Raw genomic sequence first — 16002 nt, forward strand, 5'->3', positions numbered from 1 at the left:
CCCTCAGCTAGTCCAGGGTTTACGTCTCGAATTTAACACGCACCTCGGACCTCAGTGCGCCTGCGCGCGTGTGACTCCACCCTCGCCCTTACCCGTGGCGGTGTTCCCCATGCTGCCTGCTCGCCTGGCTTGCAGGCGGCTGTGGCCCTTCTTACGGGGATCTGCTCCCACGGTAGCGCGCCATGGCACTCAAGAGCAGCTTCTCGAGAGATGTGTGGCTGCCTCTTCCTCCCAGCACCCATCAAACCTGGGACGTAGGCTTTCTCGTGGCTCAACGGCAACTAGGGATTACGAAGGAAGAACTGACATGGAGGAGCATTTTTTGTTCCCCGAGTACGTCTCGGAGCCCGAGCCCGCACCGACCCTCGAAGAGCAACTGCGAGAGCTGCAACAGCGGCAAGAGGAGGAAGAGCTACAGAAACAGCAGCGGCGGGAAGAGCGGCGGCGGCAAAAGCTACGGGACAGTAGTCGACAACACCCGGTCGTGGGACACCCGGACCCGACGGTGCCACCCAGCGGCCTGAACTGCTCGGGCTGCGGAGCGGAGCTGCACTGCCAGGATCCCGGCGTGCCCGGCTACCTCCCCAGCGAGAAGTTCCTCAGCGCAGCGGCGCAGACCGACGGCGGGCTGGCGCGGACCGTGTGCCAGCGTTGCTGGCTCCTAGTGCACCACCGGCGCGCTCTGCGCGTACAGATGAACCGCGAGCAGTATTTAGAGCTGGTGAGCGCAGCGCTGCGACGGCCGGGGCCCGCCATGGTGCTTTACATGGTGGACCTTCTGGATCTGCCTGACCCCCTGCTGCCGGAGCTGCCCGCGCTGGTGGGCCCCAAGCAACTGATCGTGCTGGGGAACAAGGTGGACCTGCTGCCCCAGGACGCGCCCGGCTACCTGCAGCGGCTCCGGGAGCGACTGTGGGACGACTGTACCCGCGCAGGGCTCCTTCAGCTGTCTAGCCACCGAGGGCTACAGCACGCTGGGGAGGACGGGCCGCGAGACGAGAAGGAGAATTCGAAGCCTTCTGCCAGGGTCCGTACGGTGCTCAAGGACGTGAGGCTAATTAGCGCCAAGACTGGCTACGGAATCGAAGAATTGATCTCAGTGCTTCAGCGTTCCTGGCGTTACCGCGGCGACGTCTACCTGGTTGGCGCCACCAACGCTGGGAAGTCCACTCTCTTCAACACGCTCCTAGAATCTGATTACTGCATCGCCAAGGGCGCTGAAGCTATCGACAGAGCCACCATCTCCTCTTGGCCTGGTGAGCCTTAGGAGGCCCGTCCCCTTACTTTTGTGAGATGCTGAGAGTCTTATCGCGGCTACCTAGTATATCCTTCCTTAATGTCCACCAAGGGCTGTCTGGAGTCTTCCCTTTAAAAATTCTCTCCCTACTTTGGTCACACCTCTCTTTTGTGTCAGCCTAGTGCTTGGAAACTTATATGTTAGAGTAATTTTCTCATGGAGCACTTCTATGTTCCAGTCACTGTGCTAGGCACTGTAGATGAACCGGGGAACAAAGCAAGAGTTCCTGCTCTCTTGGAAGTTTCTCTGGTAGCTTTACTTATTTGTATGTTTCTCTGGAAAGTCCTTCGTTTACTTTTTTTTTCCTTCTTTTACTTTCTAAAGCTCACTCCACCCTCCCAGTCTTATTCTCCATATCTTAAGTTTATTCATAAGATCAGTATACTATACACATTTAACATTTGAATAATTCACTAATGCTATAAGATGTGACTCTGAGAGAAAAAGTCAACTTTGTGGTTTCGGTTTTTGTTTGTCTTTTTAATTTTATTTTTAAGTAATCTTTACATTCAGTGTGGGACTCGAACTCACAACCCTGAGATCAAGAGTCACAGGCTCCACTGACTGAGCCAGCCAGGCACCCCTCAAGTTTGTGGTTTTAAGAAACTTCTGTAGGGGTGCCTGGGTGGCTCAGTCGGTTAAGCGCCCAATTTCAGCTCAGGTCATGATCTCGCAGTCGGTGAGTTCGAGCCCCGCGTCGGGCTCTGTGCTGACAGCTCAGAGCCTGGAGCCTGCTTCCGATTCTGTGTCTCCCTCTCTCTCTGACCCTCCCCCGTTCATGCTCTGTCTCTGTCTCGAAAATAAATAAACATTTAAAAAAATTTAAAAAGGAAAAAAGAAACTTCTGTAATTGCAAAACAGGTCCTTTTGTGACCCTGTTTGTATTTAACAGTTGGCAAAACTGCCTCATTGTTCCTTTGAAACCAGTGTTTAGCTTTGATGGGCCATATTTCTCTGTCCAGGACTTTAGTTAAATTATACACAGAAGTGCTCTTATACTTGATGATAGTACAGTGAAAATGAAAAGAAGGGAAAAAAAAGCAGGTCTGCAGATTTGAGATTCAAATCCAGGTTGAGCCTTTGAGCCAATCTCTGAGCCTATTTCCTCATCTGTAAAAGTAAGAATTATTTTGTAGAGGGTTGTCACGAAGGTTCCGTGAAGTAAATCACTGTACCCAAGACAAGGTAGCTCCTCAAAAATGTAGGTTTTTCTCCCCTTATTCTCTCTTCTTTTATAATGTTTATAACAACATATTTATTCTTTGGTATTTCAGGTACTACATTAAACCTTCTGAAGTTTCCTATTTGCAACCCAACACCTTACAGGATGTTTGAAAGGCAAAAAAGGCTTAAAAAAGATGCAACTAAAGCTGAAGAAGATCTTAGTCAGCAAGAGCAACATCAACTTAATCTTTTGAAAAAGCACGGTTATGTAGTAGGTAAGCATCTTCTTTAGAAAACTCTTGCCGGGGGCGCCTGGGTGGCTCGGTCAGTTAAGCGTCCGACTTCGGCTCAGGTCATGATCTCGTGGTCTGTGAGTTCGAGCCCCGCGTCGGGCTCTGTGCTGACAGCTCAGAGCCTGGAGCCTGTTTCAGATTCTGTGTCTCCCTCTCTCTGACCATCCCCCGTTCATGCTCTGTCTCTCTCTGTCTCAAAAATAAATAAACGTTAAAAAAAAAAAAGAAAACTCTTGTCGGGGCTATGCTAAAAATTTTTGTGGAGCAACATGGAATACAGCTGTCTGGGGCTAGCCAGTTTTTGTGGCTACTGGGAAGAGACTACTTTCCCAGTTCTGGAACAAAGAGGCCCCTTTAGAGGCAAAGCTACTATTTGGAAACCCAGAGTTCACTGTGCTGATACTTGGAGAAATCCAGGGAAGGAAACTTGCAGTAACTGCCCACCAACCACTGTCAGCAGTAGAAGCATTTTCACTAAGAAACAGCACCCTCTCCTTGCAGACCACCAGCACAGGTTGTTGACTGCATGCAGCAGCTTTAAATTAGATTGTCCCTCCTTGGGGCTCCTGCGTGGCTCAATCGGTTAAGGGACCAATTTCGGCTCAGGTCATGATCTCACAGTTTGTGAGTTCGAGCCCCGCTTCAGGCTGTGTGCTGACAGCTCAGAGCCTAGAGCCTGGAGCCTGTTTCAGATTCTGTGTCTCCCTCTCTGTCTGCCCCTCCCCCTCTCATGCTCTGTCTCTCTCAAAAATAAACAAAAAAATAGATTGTCCCTCCTTTACTAAAAATATTTTGATTTGGGGCTCCTGGGTGGCTCAATCAGTTGAGCGTCCGACTTCAGCTCAGGTCATGATCTCACAGTCCGTGAGTTCGAGCCCCGCATCAGGCTCTGTGCTGACAGCTCAGAGCCTGGAGCCTGTTTCAGATTCTGTGTCTCCCTCTCTCTCTGACCCTCTCCTGTTCATGCTCTGTCTCTGTCTCAAAAATAAAACATTAAAAAAATTTTTTTTTCTTTTAAATATTTTGATTTGCAGCACTTTCCACTCATCCCCCCACCTGGTGTACACAGCTAGCCACATACTTGACCATTGCAAGAGTCTGACTCCCACTGCCTTTGAAAAGAGGGCAAGGGTATCATTGTAGTCTTGCTTCTGTACACCGTATTTAGTCTAAGTAACTTGTTTGAGGCAAGTAAGAAGAATAAGAATTATCTGTCTGGAGTCAAAACCTTCAAAGGAGTGACTAATAGCTTAACTATAACTTGTTCTAGGAAGAATTGGAAGAACATTCCTATATTCAGAAGAACAGAAGGATGAAGCTGCCTTTCAGTTTGATGCTGATTCCCTTGCCTTTGACATGGGAAATGAACCTGTTATGGTTGCAGATAAACCCACCAAACGAATAGAATTGACCCCACAAGATGTGAAAGATGCCCACTGGTTTCATGACACCCCTGGAATTACAAAAGAAAATTGTGTATGTATTTGTTGTCTTTTAGAAATACTTTCAATTGCACAAGTATTGTCTTAATTGTCAGAACACAGGAAAGGATGTATTCTTTCACTTCAGACTCACTTCTCGTTCCTTCCTAGAAGCAGTTCAGGGTGATCTATCTGCCATCAAGATGTGTATTCCATTTGGTAGGCTTCACTGCCAACATATTTGTGTTATTGTTGTTGTTGCCTTAGTTATTAGGGAGACATTTATAAAATCCTAGATCTTGAGGTTGGAAGAAAGCATAAATATCACTGCAGTCTAGCCACCTATTCTATGCTTGAATTCCCTCTAAAACTGTCCATCCAGCTCACACTAAAGTAAGGAGTGACTCACCACCAGGTGAAGCAGTGTCCCCTCATCTCCCAAGGTAACCCCATTTGGCCTTGACCTACTCTTTGGGTTGAGCTGAACAGTCTCCCTGTAACTTGTACCTATTGTTCTTCAAATGGACCTGTATGGACTAAATGCCTGTTACCCTTGCTAGACTTTGAACTACTTTAATGTGTAATGTCCTGTCTCTTCCTCACTCTACTGTTCACCTTCATTAGTTCTTCCAACAAAACATTGAACATTTACTGCACTGACATAATCCAGATAATTTGTCTGTTTCTTGCAGCTCTTCTCCCTGAGAGAATAGGCTTATCGTCTCTCTCTCTTGCCCTTATTACATCTTTTTTTTAATGTTTTATTTTTGAGAGCATGCAGGTGGGGGAGGGGCAGAGAGAACGACAGAGGACCTTAAGCAGGCTCTGCACTGACAGCAGTGAGCCTAATGTGGGGCTTGAACTCATGAACTGCAAGATCATGACCTGAGCTGAAGTCGGACACTCAACCAGACACTCAACTGACTGAACCACCCAGGTGCCTGCCCTTAATACATCTTTTTAATCCAATTGCAGGATTTCCTGGGCAACTTTGTTTTATCTCATTAAAGTTAGCCTATATTCCACACACATTAAATCTCACAACTTTTTACTCATTTGCAGTTTTGATAATCATCCAAGTCCTGGATTGACTGGTATGCATCCAGGATATAGCCTTACAACAGATCTATTAATCAGTTTCCTTTGAATCTGGTCACTGACCCAAGTTCCTGAATCGCCTAAATATGTCTATATGCCTGTGAAACAACGTTGGTGTCTTAGCTTCTTTTCCTTCTTTGCCTTATGTGGATCACTTAACAGTTTTGTTATCAGAATGATACTCTTATTTCGTGTCCCATGTCACAGAATCATATAGATTTTTTAACATTTTTGCACTCCCACAGTAATTGCTTGTCACCTGTCTCTTCACAATCTAGAACTTCAGAGCAACTGGATTGCTTTCTGGTAATGTTCCAGCACTTTCACTTCACCAATGTATTCTTCAGGGATAGCAGTTTTTTCCATCATATATACCCTCTTGTCAAATAGAAAAGCAAGAATTTGCTAAATATTCTAGCCAGCAGAATGAGACCCTCAAATTTTTAGAACTAAAAGGTCTCTGGCAGTCTGCTTCTATGTCAGTTTATTGATACATTTATTAGATGCCTTAAACTAGTGTTTCCCAAACTGATTCAAGGTATTCTGTTCTGAAATAAAAGTATTAAAGGCTCTGCTAAAAAGTGTTAAAAGGTTTCTTTACTGCAGGTGGCTTTTAATGTGCTTTTTTCAAACAGAAATGCTGAGGAAAAGTACTTGCAGCCCCTTGTTATGTATTTTCTTGTGAGGCTCTCTAGGTTTCACATATTCTTTATTTCCTTATTTTTCTTAAACAAGTTCACAAAAGTTTTTTATCCATTTTTTTTTTACCTTCTCTAATATTTCTCGTCAAAAAAAAATTTTTTAAGTAATCGCTGCCCCCAACATGGCGCTCAAACTCACAACCCTGAGATCAAGAGTCACAGACTCCATTGACTGAGTCAGCCAGATGCCCCATAATATTGCTCTTTTTTAATCAGATTTTGATTCTTTAAATCTTACCCAAATCTTGTTCTTCTTGGCTTTCCTTTTCCATTTTCTCTAGTCTCTTTAGGAACTCTTCATCCTTAGAAGCCAGAGGATTCATTTTAAAAAGAAGAAGAAGAAGCAGCCAGAGGATTCATAACTTTTTCTCATTTTTTGCTGAGCATTTGGGGGAAATAAAATGACTAGAATGCAGAAAAAGGTTCTTCAGAACTCTTTACCTGCTCCTAGAATGAGGTGACCATTTTGCATTTAATGCATGCATACTTGCCACTGGGATATAAGTAGTATTTTGCCTTACCTTTAGCTGACCCCCTGCCCCCCAGAAGCCTTGATGGAGAGCATATATATACCATCTTGGAACGGCCTCATCAGTTGTTTTCAGTTCACACCAGTTTTGACATTTGAGGGATGCTGCTCACATAGAAAGTCTCATACTCCCATAAAGTTGTTTTGCCATTACTCAATATTAAGTTGTGAAGCAAGAGTAGAGCCATCCATAAATTGATTTAGACAGAATGAATATAGCAGTTTTATATGCAGCAAGTTCTGACATGTTTTGGTTTATTGTGAAGTCCGAAATATTTTTTTACCTAAGAGGTAAATCAAAATATATCATATCTTCAATAAAAGTAATGCTTGGGGCACCTGGGTGCATCAGTTGGATGAGCCTCCAGCTTTGGCTCGGGTCATGATCTCCCAGTTCAGGAATTCAAGCCCCACATTGGACTCGCTGCCATCAGCACAGAACCTGCTTCGGATCCTCTGCCCCGCTTCTTTGCCCCTCTCCTGTCTGCACTCTCAAAAATAAATAAACGTTTTTTTAAAAAGTAATAATTCTCTAAAAAATCTACCCTTTGCTTTACAGGTTTTAAACCTTCTAACAGAAAAAGAAGTAAATATTGTTTTGCCAACACATTCCATTGTTCCAAGAACTTTTGTGCTTAAACCAGGAATGGTTCTATTTTTGGGTGCCATAGGCCGCATTGATTTTCTGCAGGTAAGAAAAGTCTGCACCATTAAAAAATGACCTACTGGGGCACCTGGGTGGCTCAGTCAGTTGAGCATCCAGCTTCAGCTCAGGTTGTGATCTCGAGATTTGTGGGTTCAGGCCCCACATGGGTCTTTTTGTGCTGACAGTGCGGAGCCTGCTTTGGATTCTCTCCCTCCCTCTTTCTGTCCCTCTTTCTCTGCCCCTCACCTGCTCGCACTTCTATCTCAAAAATAAACATTAAAGAAATTTTACAAAAAAATGACTAGTTTAAGGATACAAATATGTGAACAAGACTGGCAAATGTTGATAACTAGATCATGACTGTTGAGGAGGTTGGTATGCTTTTTGTTTGTTTGAAAATGCCCATAATGAAAACTTGGGAAAAAGAAATGGGGAGGAAAAACAACTAGTAGGTCTCAGAAACTAGATCTTCATTAGGATATTAAATGCCCCAGACAACTTGGCATGGAGAAAAGTTACTGTACCTATCCTGTGGTATTGTTTCACATGGAAATCATAGGTCCAACCTTAGGTGTAGGGTTAATGTGCATTAAATAAATCCCACATTTCTTTTTTTGTTTTGCTTTAAAGATTTTCTTTTTAAAAAAATAAAGATTTTCTTTTTAAGTAAGATTAATACCAAATGTGGGGCTCAAACTCACAATGCCCTGATCAAGAGTCACATGTTTCACCAACTGAGCCAGCCCTGCACCCCTGTCACACTCCTTTATATCCCATGAAATGTATACATTTATGTATGTACTTTTTTGTTTGGTATTCATTTACTTAGCATTATTCTGGGGATTTTAGAGTATTTATAGAACTGTTCCATATTTTCCCAAAGTGAGGAAAAAGGGAAATGAAATGTGGATGTATCCAACAACACTAAATGCAACTTGCAAGTTATTGCTATAGCATATTTCTTGGGTTTTGTGTTTCATTAAAACCCATAGAACAATAATTTAAACCTAGCTTTACACTGGGACAATTAGAACATTTACTTATATTTACTTATGTTTCCTTATAGATTACTTATACTTTATTTACATATCCATTTACTTATAAAAGGAGCTTGATTTTTTTTTTTATTGATTGTACATTGTAATGTGCTGGTTTTGCAAGTTTTTCATTCTGTAAAATAACTTCTTTTCTTCCTTTCTTAAGGGAAATCAGTCAGCTTGGTTTACGGTTGTGGCTTCCAGCCTCCTTCCTGTGCACATTACTTCCTTGGACAAGGCAGATACTATGTATAAGAAACATGCCGGTCGTACATTACTCAAGGTGAGGGAACACACTTTGAAGATTGCACGGTTAGGTTAACCTCCACTGTGACAGTCCCACAGCCCTGCTAACAAAGTCTTTCTTGGACATAACCATCTTTGTTATACAATCAGCTAGCTGTCTCCTCACCTGTTCTGGTTGAGGATTTTGGCTAGCAAGTAAAATGGGTTGTAGAAGAAAAGGATGTTGTTTGGACTGATCCTAGAATAGCTACAGACTTGTGTTTTCTCTAAACTACACTGACCAATACAATAGCCACAAGTGCCATTTAAATTTAAATTAATTAATTAAAAGTAAATAAACTTTAAAATTTAGTTCTTCAGTTGCACTAGCCATTTTTCAACTGCCCAGCAGTCACATCATCACCGAAAGTTTATTGGATAATGCTGAGGGAAGAGAAGTTACAGATGTTCTCACAACTGGGGGATGCTACTTGCGTCTAGTGGGTGGAGGCCAAGGATAATGCTGGACATCCTGCAATGCACACAACAGATGCTCAAAACAAAATTCTCTGATCCAAAATGTCAGTAGTTGAATGGTTGAGAAGTCCTGGTCTGGGTGGAAAAGCTCTCCTCCCAGGTTCTTAATCCCAGTTACTTAGAGATTATGCTGCCTCTTTACTCCTGCCCTACCAGCTCCTTCCTTCCACCTGTAAGTATGTTACAGTTTCTCTCACCTTTTTTTTTAATCTTATTTTTAAAGTTTATTTGTTTTGAGAGACACAGCACAAGCCACAGAGTGACAGAGAGAGGGGGAGAGAGAATACCAAGCAGGCTCTGCACTGTCAGTACAGAGCCCAGTGTGGGGCCCAGTCCCACAAACCATGAGATCATAACCTGAGCCAAAGTCAAGAGTTGGACACTCAACCAGCTGAGCCACCCAGGTGCATCCAGTTTCTCTCATCTTTAAAAAAGAAAAAAAAAGAAAGAAAGAAAACAAAACTTGGGGTGCCTGGCTGGCTCAGTCAGTGAAGCATCTGACTTTAGCTCAGGTCATGATCTCACAGTTTATGAGTTCAAGCCACACATCAGGCTCTCTGCTGTCAGCACAGAGCCTACTTCGGATCCTACGTCTCCCTCTCTCTTCCCCTCCCCTACTCATGCACTGCACACACACGCTCTCTCAAAAATAAACATTAAAAAGAATTACAAAAACAAAAAATTCAGTATCCCTCAGTGTCCTGCTTATTTATTCCTTCTTTTTACTGTCAAGCTTGCTCCTGCTCCTCATGTCCATCCTCTGCAGTCCCCATTTGTCCCTTCCTGTATCATTGAAATTGTTCTTACAAAGTTCACCAAGTACTGAGTGGGAACTGTTTTCAGCTCTTTAATAATAAGACCTGACACAGACATTGGTAATGTATAATGTATAATATTTAGATTATTGGAGCCAGACTGGGTTTAAATGCTCGCTCTGTTCCACCACTTGACAAAGCTGTGTAACACTGTGTTGTACCTACATCACAAGGTTGTGGCGAGAACTAAGTTCCAGGGCACTGTTGTAACTGCTATGTGAGTGTTTGTGATGATGATGAAACACATCTACACAAATACCAGGTGCATCCAGCAAAGGTGGTTTAGTATTGATTAGTGCTTATGCAACTAAATGTAAGCCAGAACCCAAAATATACACTGCTTTCCAAAGAGGATAAAAGTAAACCTGACTTGAGAAATAAATGTTTCTTTCTATCTGTATTTCCTAAGAAAGCCAGACTGAAATTAAAACTCCATTGACAGGGGCACCTAGGTGGTGTCAGTTAAGCGTCCGACTTAGGCTCTGGTCATGATCTCAGGGGTGGTGAGTTTGAGCCCTGTGTCAGGCTCCGTCCTGACAGCTCAGAGCCTAGAGCCTACTTTGGATTGTGTCTCCTTCTCTCTCTGCCCCTCCCCTGCTCACACTCTCTTTCTCTCTCTCAAAAATAAATAAACACTAAAAAATTTAAAAAAAAAACAAAAAACTCCATTGACATAACTGCTCTAAAGTTAATATTCCAGAGACCTGTAGGATGGGTGAATATATAAAGGCAATCAGCAATATAGATCTGTTGGTGTTTCTGCATTTAAAAGACTTTAGTTCTCCGGTTAAATTTGCTTCCTTTTTAGGTAAAACAATAATACATGAGTTCAAATACAGCTTGAAATTTCCAGGGAAGGAAACTTCTTAGTTTGTATAACATGGCTCTTCTAAAAATGAATTCTGTCGTTCTCTGCCCCTGTGCATCTGTATAGTTTTCAGAGTGGACATCACTGATGCTTTCCAAAGCAACTATCCCATTCTTCTCTGCCAGTAACGGAAACGTTCTGGGGGGTGCTCTGAGACTCATTCTTGCCTCCTGGTTTTCTTACTTACCTCCCAAATCCAAGTCAGCCCTCCCTTCTCATTATCACTGAATACAGCCTCCCAGTTCAAGCTGTAATCTGCTTTCATTAGGCTGTTTTTGAGATCCTGAAGTATTTTCTTAGCTTCCAGCTTTTATTGTCCTCCTCCCACCCCCACCCCAAATATACCTCTACAGCCACTAAAGCAGTGGCTTCTCATGCAGGATTGACTTTTGCCCCCAGGGGACATTTACAATTCTACACTTCTGCAGCCTCACAGCCTTCCCCTCTAGCCCCCATCAAAGCATTATTCAGCCCAAAATGTCAATAGTGCCAAGGTTAACAAACCCTGCACTACAGAGATCTTTCCAAAATACAAAGCAGATCACAGTATTCTTTTTTATTCTTATCTCTGTTCTTTTTCCTACTTATAATTCCTTGGTAGTTCCACATTACTGAGAAGTCTAAACCAACAGCTTCATCACTGACACACACATATACACAGACTTAACATACCCTAGACAGTTCAACTACAGTTCCCTGAATTCATCATCCTTTGTCTTATGTACATGATGCTAATCCGGAATACTTGTCCACTGAGTAATTTCAACTTTATCTCAAGATACTCCTCAGATATTGCTGCTTCATCAAGGTTTTCCTTGACTAAAACATACTCATTACTTCTTCCTCCTCAACTGTAGTACTTGATAGATGCTTCCCATGACATTTCTCACCTTGTAATTTGTTTACATGTTATTTCCACCTTCTGATCTTCTTGGGCACAGGGACCATATTGTAACATCTATCTTTGTGTCCCTAGTGTTAAACAGAGAAAGATTTATTAATAAATAAGTTATTATCCAGTTACTTCCCATTCATGGACACATCTATAAACAAGCTAAACCTTACCCATTGCACATGTACCCTTCACTTGTAATGAGGCAGGGATTAATCTTTGAGGCCAGCCAGGCCTATGAGACCTAAGGTATATTGAAGGATGTTACTTTAATTGCCCAATGTTACTCTGTGAAGCTTTATGGAGGGCTATAAAAACAGTGTAAACTAGTAAAATAAGATTCTGCTATTAGGAGGTTACCACTGGACACATACTCACATGCAGCTCTTACGTCCTGGAATCTGTAGGCTTTATCTCGTCACAGGGTTCCCATGCTTTTCATTTGAACTAGAAGTGATTTGGGGTTTTCAATAGCTGAGATTATTGATCCCTCTACATAACTAGTGTATCGGTGCTTTACTTAATATTAGAGTTATGGGCAGTTTAATTTGAACTTCCAAACATCTTCATTTTATTTCAATGGAAGGTTCCAATGGGTGGAGAAGAAAGAATGGCAGGATTTCCTCCTCTTGTTGGTGAAGACATTACATTAAATGAAGGACTTGGGGAATCTGAAGCAGTGGCTGACATCAAGTTTTCTTCTGCAGGTAATTGTACACCAAGCACTTTTTAAAAGGTGAATAGGGGCACGTCGGTGGCTCAGTCAGTTAAGCACCCAACTCTTGATCCCGGCTCAGGTCATGATCTCACAGTTTGTAAGATCCATCCTCACATGGAACTCTGCACTGATAGCACAGAGCCTGCTGGGGATTGTCTCTCTCCCTCTCTCTCTCTGTCTGCCTTGCTGATGCTCTCTGTCTCAAAATAAATAAATACACTTAAAAGGTGAATTAAGTGGCCTTACTGGTATTTTTATAGAAATGTGCATTTATCTGACATAAACTGAGGATTTTAAGAAATATACTAATTTAGAGGCACCAGTGGCTCCGTCGGTTATACGCCTGACTTTGACTCAGGTCATGATCTCACGGCTCCTGGGTTCAGGCCCCGCATCAGGTTCTCTACTGACAGCTCAGAGCCTGGAGCCTGCTTCGGATTCTGTGTCTCCCTTTCTCTCTGCCCCTCCTCCACTCACGCTGTGTCTCTCTCTTAAACAAACATTAAAAAAAAGAAGAAAAGAAATATACTAATTTATTCATTAAATGCAGCCTACTCTGAAAATAAATTTGTACCTTTTCATAAATGCATTGTATGCTTTCTTTTTTTTTTTTTTTTTTTTTTTCTTTTTTTTTTAAGGTTCCCTGACCGGGAATCGATTATTTATTTTTGGGACAGAGAGAGACAGAGCATGAACGGGGGAGGGGCAGAGAGAGAGGGAGACACAGAATCGGAAACAGGCTCCAGGCTCCGAGCCATCAGCCCAGAGCCTGACGCGGGGCTCGAACTCACGGACCGCAAGATCGTGACCTGGCTGAAGTCGGACGCTTAACCGACTGCGCCACCCAGGCGCCCCTATGCTTTCTTAAAAAATAAAGTGAAAGAGACCAGTAGCCTCCTTTGGTGCTCCATTTTGAGCTTGGGGTTGACATTTTTTTTTTAAATTTTTTTTTTCAACGTTTATTTATTTTTGGGACAGAGAGAGGCAGAGCATGAATGGGCGAGGGGCAGAGAGAGAGGGAGACACAGAATCGGAAACAGGCTCCAGGCTCTGAGCCATCAGCCCAGAGCCCGACGCGGGGCTCGAACTCACAGACCGCGAGATCGTGACCTGGCTGAAGTCGGACGCTTAACCGACTGCGCCACCCAGGCGCCCCTGGGGTTGACATTTTTAATAAGATGGTTGCTAACACCATTTTGTGTTCTATCACATGCCTGCGTAGGTTGGGTTGCAGTAACACCTCAGTTTAAGGACAGACTGCATCTCCGAGGCTATACACCTCAAGGAACAGTTCTGACGGTCCGGCCCCCTCTCTTGCCATATATCGTTAACATCAAAGGCGAGCGCATCAAGAGAAGTGTGGCCTATAAAACCAAGAAGCCTCCTTCCCTTGTGTACAATCTGCAGAAGAAGAAAAACAGATAGAAATATGAAGTTGACCCTGTTCACACTGAAAATATTAACTATACTGGACATAACTACATGTTAAATTGTATTAAATATAACTATAATAAAGCTTTCTTTGCTCCCTTTAAGCCACCAAGGACTGTGCCTGTTTGTACTGTATTGAGTTTGTAAATACAAGTTGTTTTTTTGTAGGGTGTGTATATGTATGTATTTGTCATCCAAATATACCTCAAAAGGAGTTCAGCTACATTCAAGTTTCTCTCACTATTTATTAAGACCAGATGTCGGGGCACCTGGCTGGCTCAGTCAGAGGAGCATGCAACTCTTGATCTCAGGGTCGTAAGTTCGGACCCCACATGGGTGTAGAGATTACTAAAAAAAAAAAAACAAAAAAAGACTAGATGTCATTTCTTACTTAGAGTCTAGTTGAGAGAGCAACAAAGCAGTTGGCATATGAAAAAATGGCAAAAAGAGGATTTCTCCAAAATAAATGGGCTCAAATAAGACAGGAATGAATGGGTGCCTCTGCTCCACATAGTCATCCAGGTATGCAGCTGGTGGAAGGCTCCATGGCTTCATTCCTAGGTCTAAGATGGTTGCTCACGTTGTCATCCCTTCCCAGCAAGTGGAAAGAGGAAAAGTGAGTGAAGAGCACAATTTCCCTATTTCGAGGAAAGGGGAAAGGTTACAAGTTGCACACATTTCATACTGTCTATTGATCAAGTTATATGGTCATTACCTACCCACATGAAAGCTGGGAGATGTAGGAGGAGATGGAGACTATTTTGGATTATTATTAAGGGAGAATAAACACTGGAGAAACAAACATTCACCTTTACATAATCCTACCTGAGAATCTTACTTTTAAGATTCAGGTTACATCCTTCTGGCACTCAAAGTCTGTTCTGCGATTATCAGAGCACTTTTAACCATTTTATCAACATCCGCCTATATACATTGTATAACATTACATCAGTCAGAAATCTACCTTTTATTATTCCTAGTTCGATAAGTAGCGCTATAGCCTTGTACAGTGAACAATTGGCAAGTCAAGTACCAGATCCCAATGTTAAGAGAAATGCTAATGGGAAAAGGCTGACCTGAAATGCAGTCCGATCCATGAACTTCCTGTAGGCTAAGGTTTAGCATAAAATTAGTAGACATACCCATGTTCTCTGTCAACAAGCATCCCCTAACCCCCATCTCACTAAAACCGCTTACAATAAATGGTTAGCATTTTAACATTCAACTTGTAAAAACCATAGATCTCACTTTCATCATGTTTCAAAGTAACTACTATTGGCATCTTGGGGAACAGAGTTCTTTAATGTGTAAGACTGCATTTCAGAATGCCAGCATCCCTCATCCCCAGATAAATAAATGCCAGTAACCTCTCCCCCTGACCTGTCATAGAGACAAACGAAAGTACCCCTCACGTTTCCAAGCCCACCCTCTAGAGGGCGGTAGCTTCCCAGTTGAGAAAATCAATTTCTCATTTTTATTTTGGAGAAATGAAATATCATTAATTTTACAAGCTAAAAATTTGGCATTTGTGTAGAAATAGAGAACCTAGGAACTGATGCTGTCATTACTCTGATAACTTCTGAATATGTATTTTAGAAAGCAAAACATTCCTCCTTGTCTCTAGGTTTTTGGCCTCTTGATTAACAGAGATTCAGTTTTTAAATGTTCATAATTTATACTCTCAGATCTCCTTTACCTCTAAAATTCTATGCTTTTGCTGCATAAAGCTTGACTGAAGCAGATGTTCAGTGTACCTTGCTAGAAGTTTCAAACAGCAAAATTAACTAAGCAAGTTTAGTTTCCCTGGTTATATTAGTTAACCTCTTCAGGTCTTCATTTTCTCACCCATAGAACGAGAGGAAAACATTAGATTTTTCTCAGTCCCTTCATAATTCTCAGCAAAAACAGGCAGGAAAGCCAGGAAAGAGTGGTTCTAATACCACAAACAGGATGCCACGTGCCTAGACAGTTGAGGACTTCTGCTAGGATCTGTATTAATTCACTCCATATTCTGCCACCTAATGTAGCCCAGGATCATTGCTGGTATATTCAACTGCTCCGCAGATTTTACTTAAAGTTCTGTCACTGTTGCTTTCTGAGCTTTAGTCAGTTTACTGATACTTGTTAATCCAGTAATCTGAGTATGGAGACTTCGCTTGAATCATTAATCATTTACACTATGGCAACATGCAGGAATAAGTAAAGAGGAGAATTAATGGCAAAATGTCAGGACAGCCTGCTCACTTTTCCACAGAACAGTGATTGTTTTGAGTGGCTAGAAAAGAATTGAGCAAGTTCATGCTAGATCATTTACAAGCTCTGCAGCTTTG

The 16002-nt window shown here is 42.5% G+C and overlaps 1 protein-coding gene and 1 long non-coding RNA gene across 3 annotated transcripts; one reads left to right on the forward strand and one right to left on the reverse strand.

Annotated features, from left to right (window-relative positions):
• Nucleotides 1–92: 92 nt before the first annotated feature.
• On the forward strand, nt 93–13780 carry NOA1 (nitric oxide associated 1). Of its 2 annotated transcripts, XM_030313801.1 has the most exons (7): nt 93–1256; nt 2572–2736; nt 4025–4230; nt 7063–7194; nt 8353–8469; nt 12110–12230; nt 13464–13780. In XM_030313801.1, exons 1-7 carry the CDS (start codon nt 110–112, stop codon nt 13664–13666), a joined length of 2091 nt encoding a protein of 696 aa, XP_030169661.1. In that variant the 5' UTR covers nt 93–109; the 3' UTR covers nt 13667–13780. The 2 variants fall into 2 exon arrangements, with proteins under 2 accessions (XP_030169661.1, XP_030169662.1); XM_030313802.1 differs by lacking the exon at nt 8353–8469.
• Nucleotides 11461–12132, reverse strand: LOC115512605. Its single transcript, XR_003968435.1, has 2 exons — nt 11902–12132; nt 11461–11603 (listed from the first exon to the last, which is right to left on the reverse strand). It is a non-coding gene; the product is annotated as an uncharacterized LOC115512605 (long non-coding RNA).
• Nucleotides 13781–16002: the final 2222 nt, after the last annotated feature.

The sequence above is a fragment of the Lynx canadensis genome, chromosome B1, assembly GCF_007474595.2.
Source record: "Lynx canadensis isolate LIC74 chromosome B1, mLynCan4.pri.v2, whole genome shotgun sequence".
Classification (NCBI taxonomy): domain Eukaryota; kingdom Metazoa; phylum Chordata; class Mammalia; order Carnivora; family Felidae; genus Lynx; species Lynx canadensis.

Bases quoted from the DNA above. Each gene is read 5' to 3' on its own strand.
- NOA1 (XM_030313801.1), top strand. From the start codon at position 110: ATGCTGCCTGCTCGCCTGGCTTGCAGGCGGCTGTGGCCCTTCTTACGG. The intron at 7,195-8,352 runs GTAAGAAAAGTC...TCCTTTCTTAAG, and splicing joins GCCGCATTGATTTTCTGCAG to GGAAATCAGTCAGCTTGGTT. The intron at 8,470-12,109 runs GTGAGGGAACAC...TTTCAATGGAAG, and splicing joins CCGGTCGTACATTACTCAAG to GTTCCAATGGGTGGAGAAGA.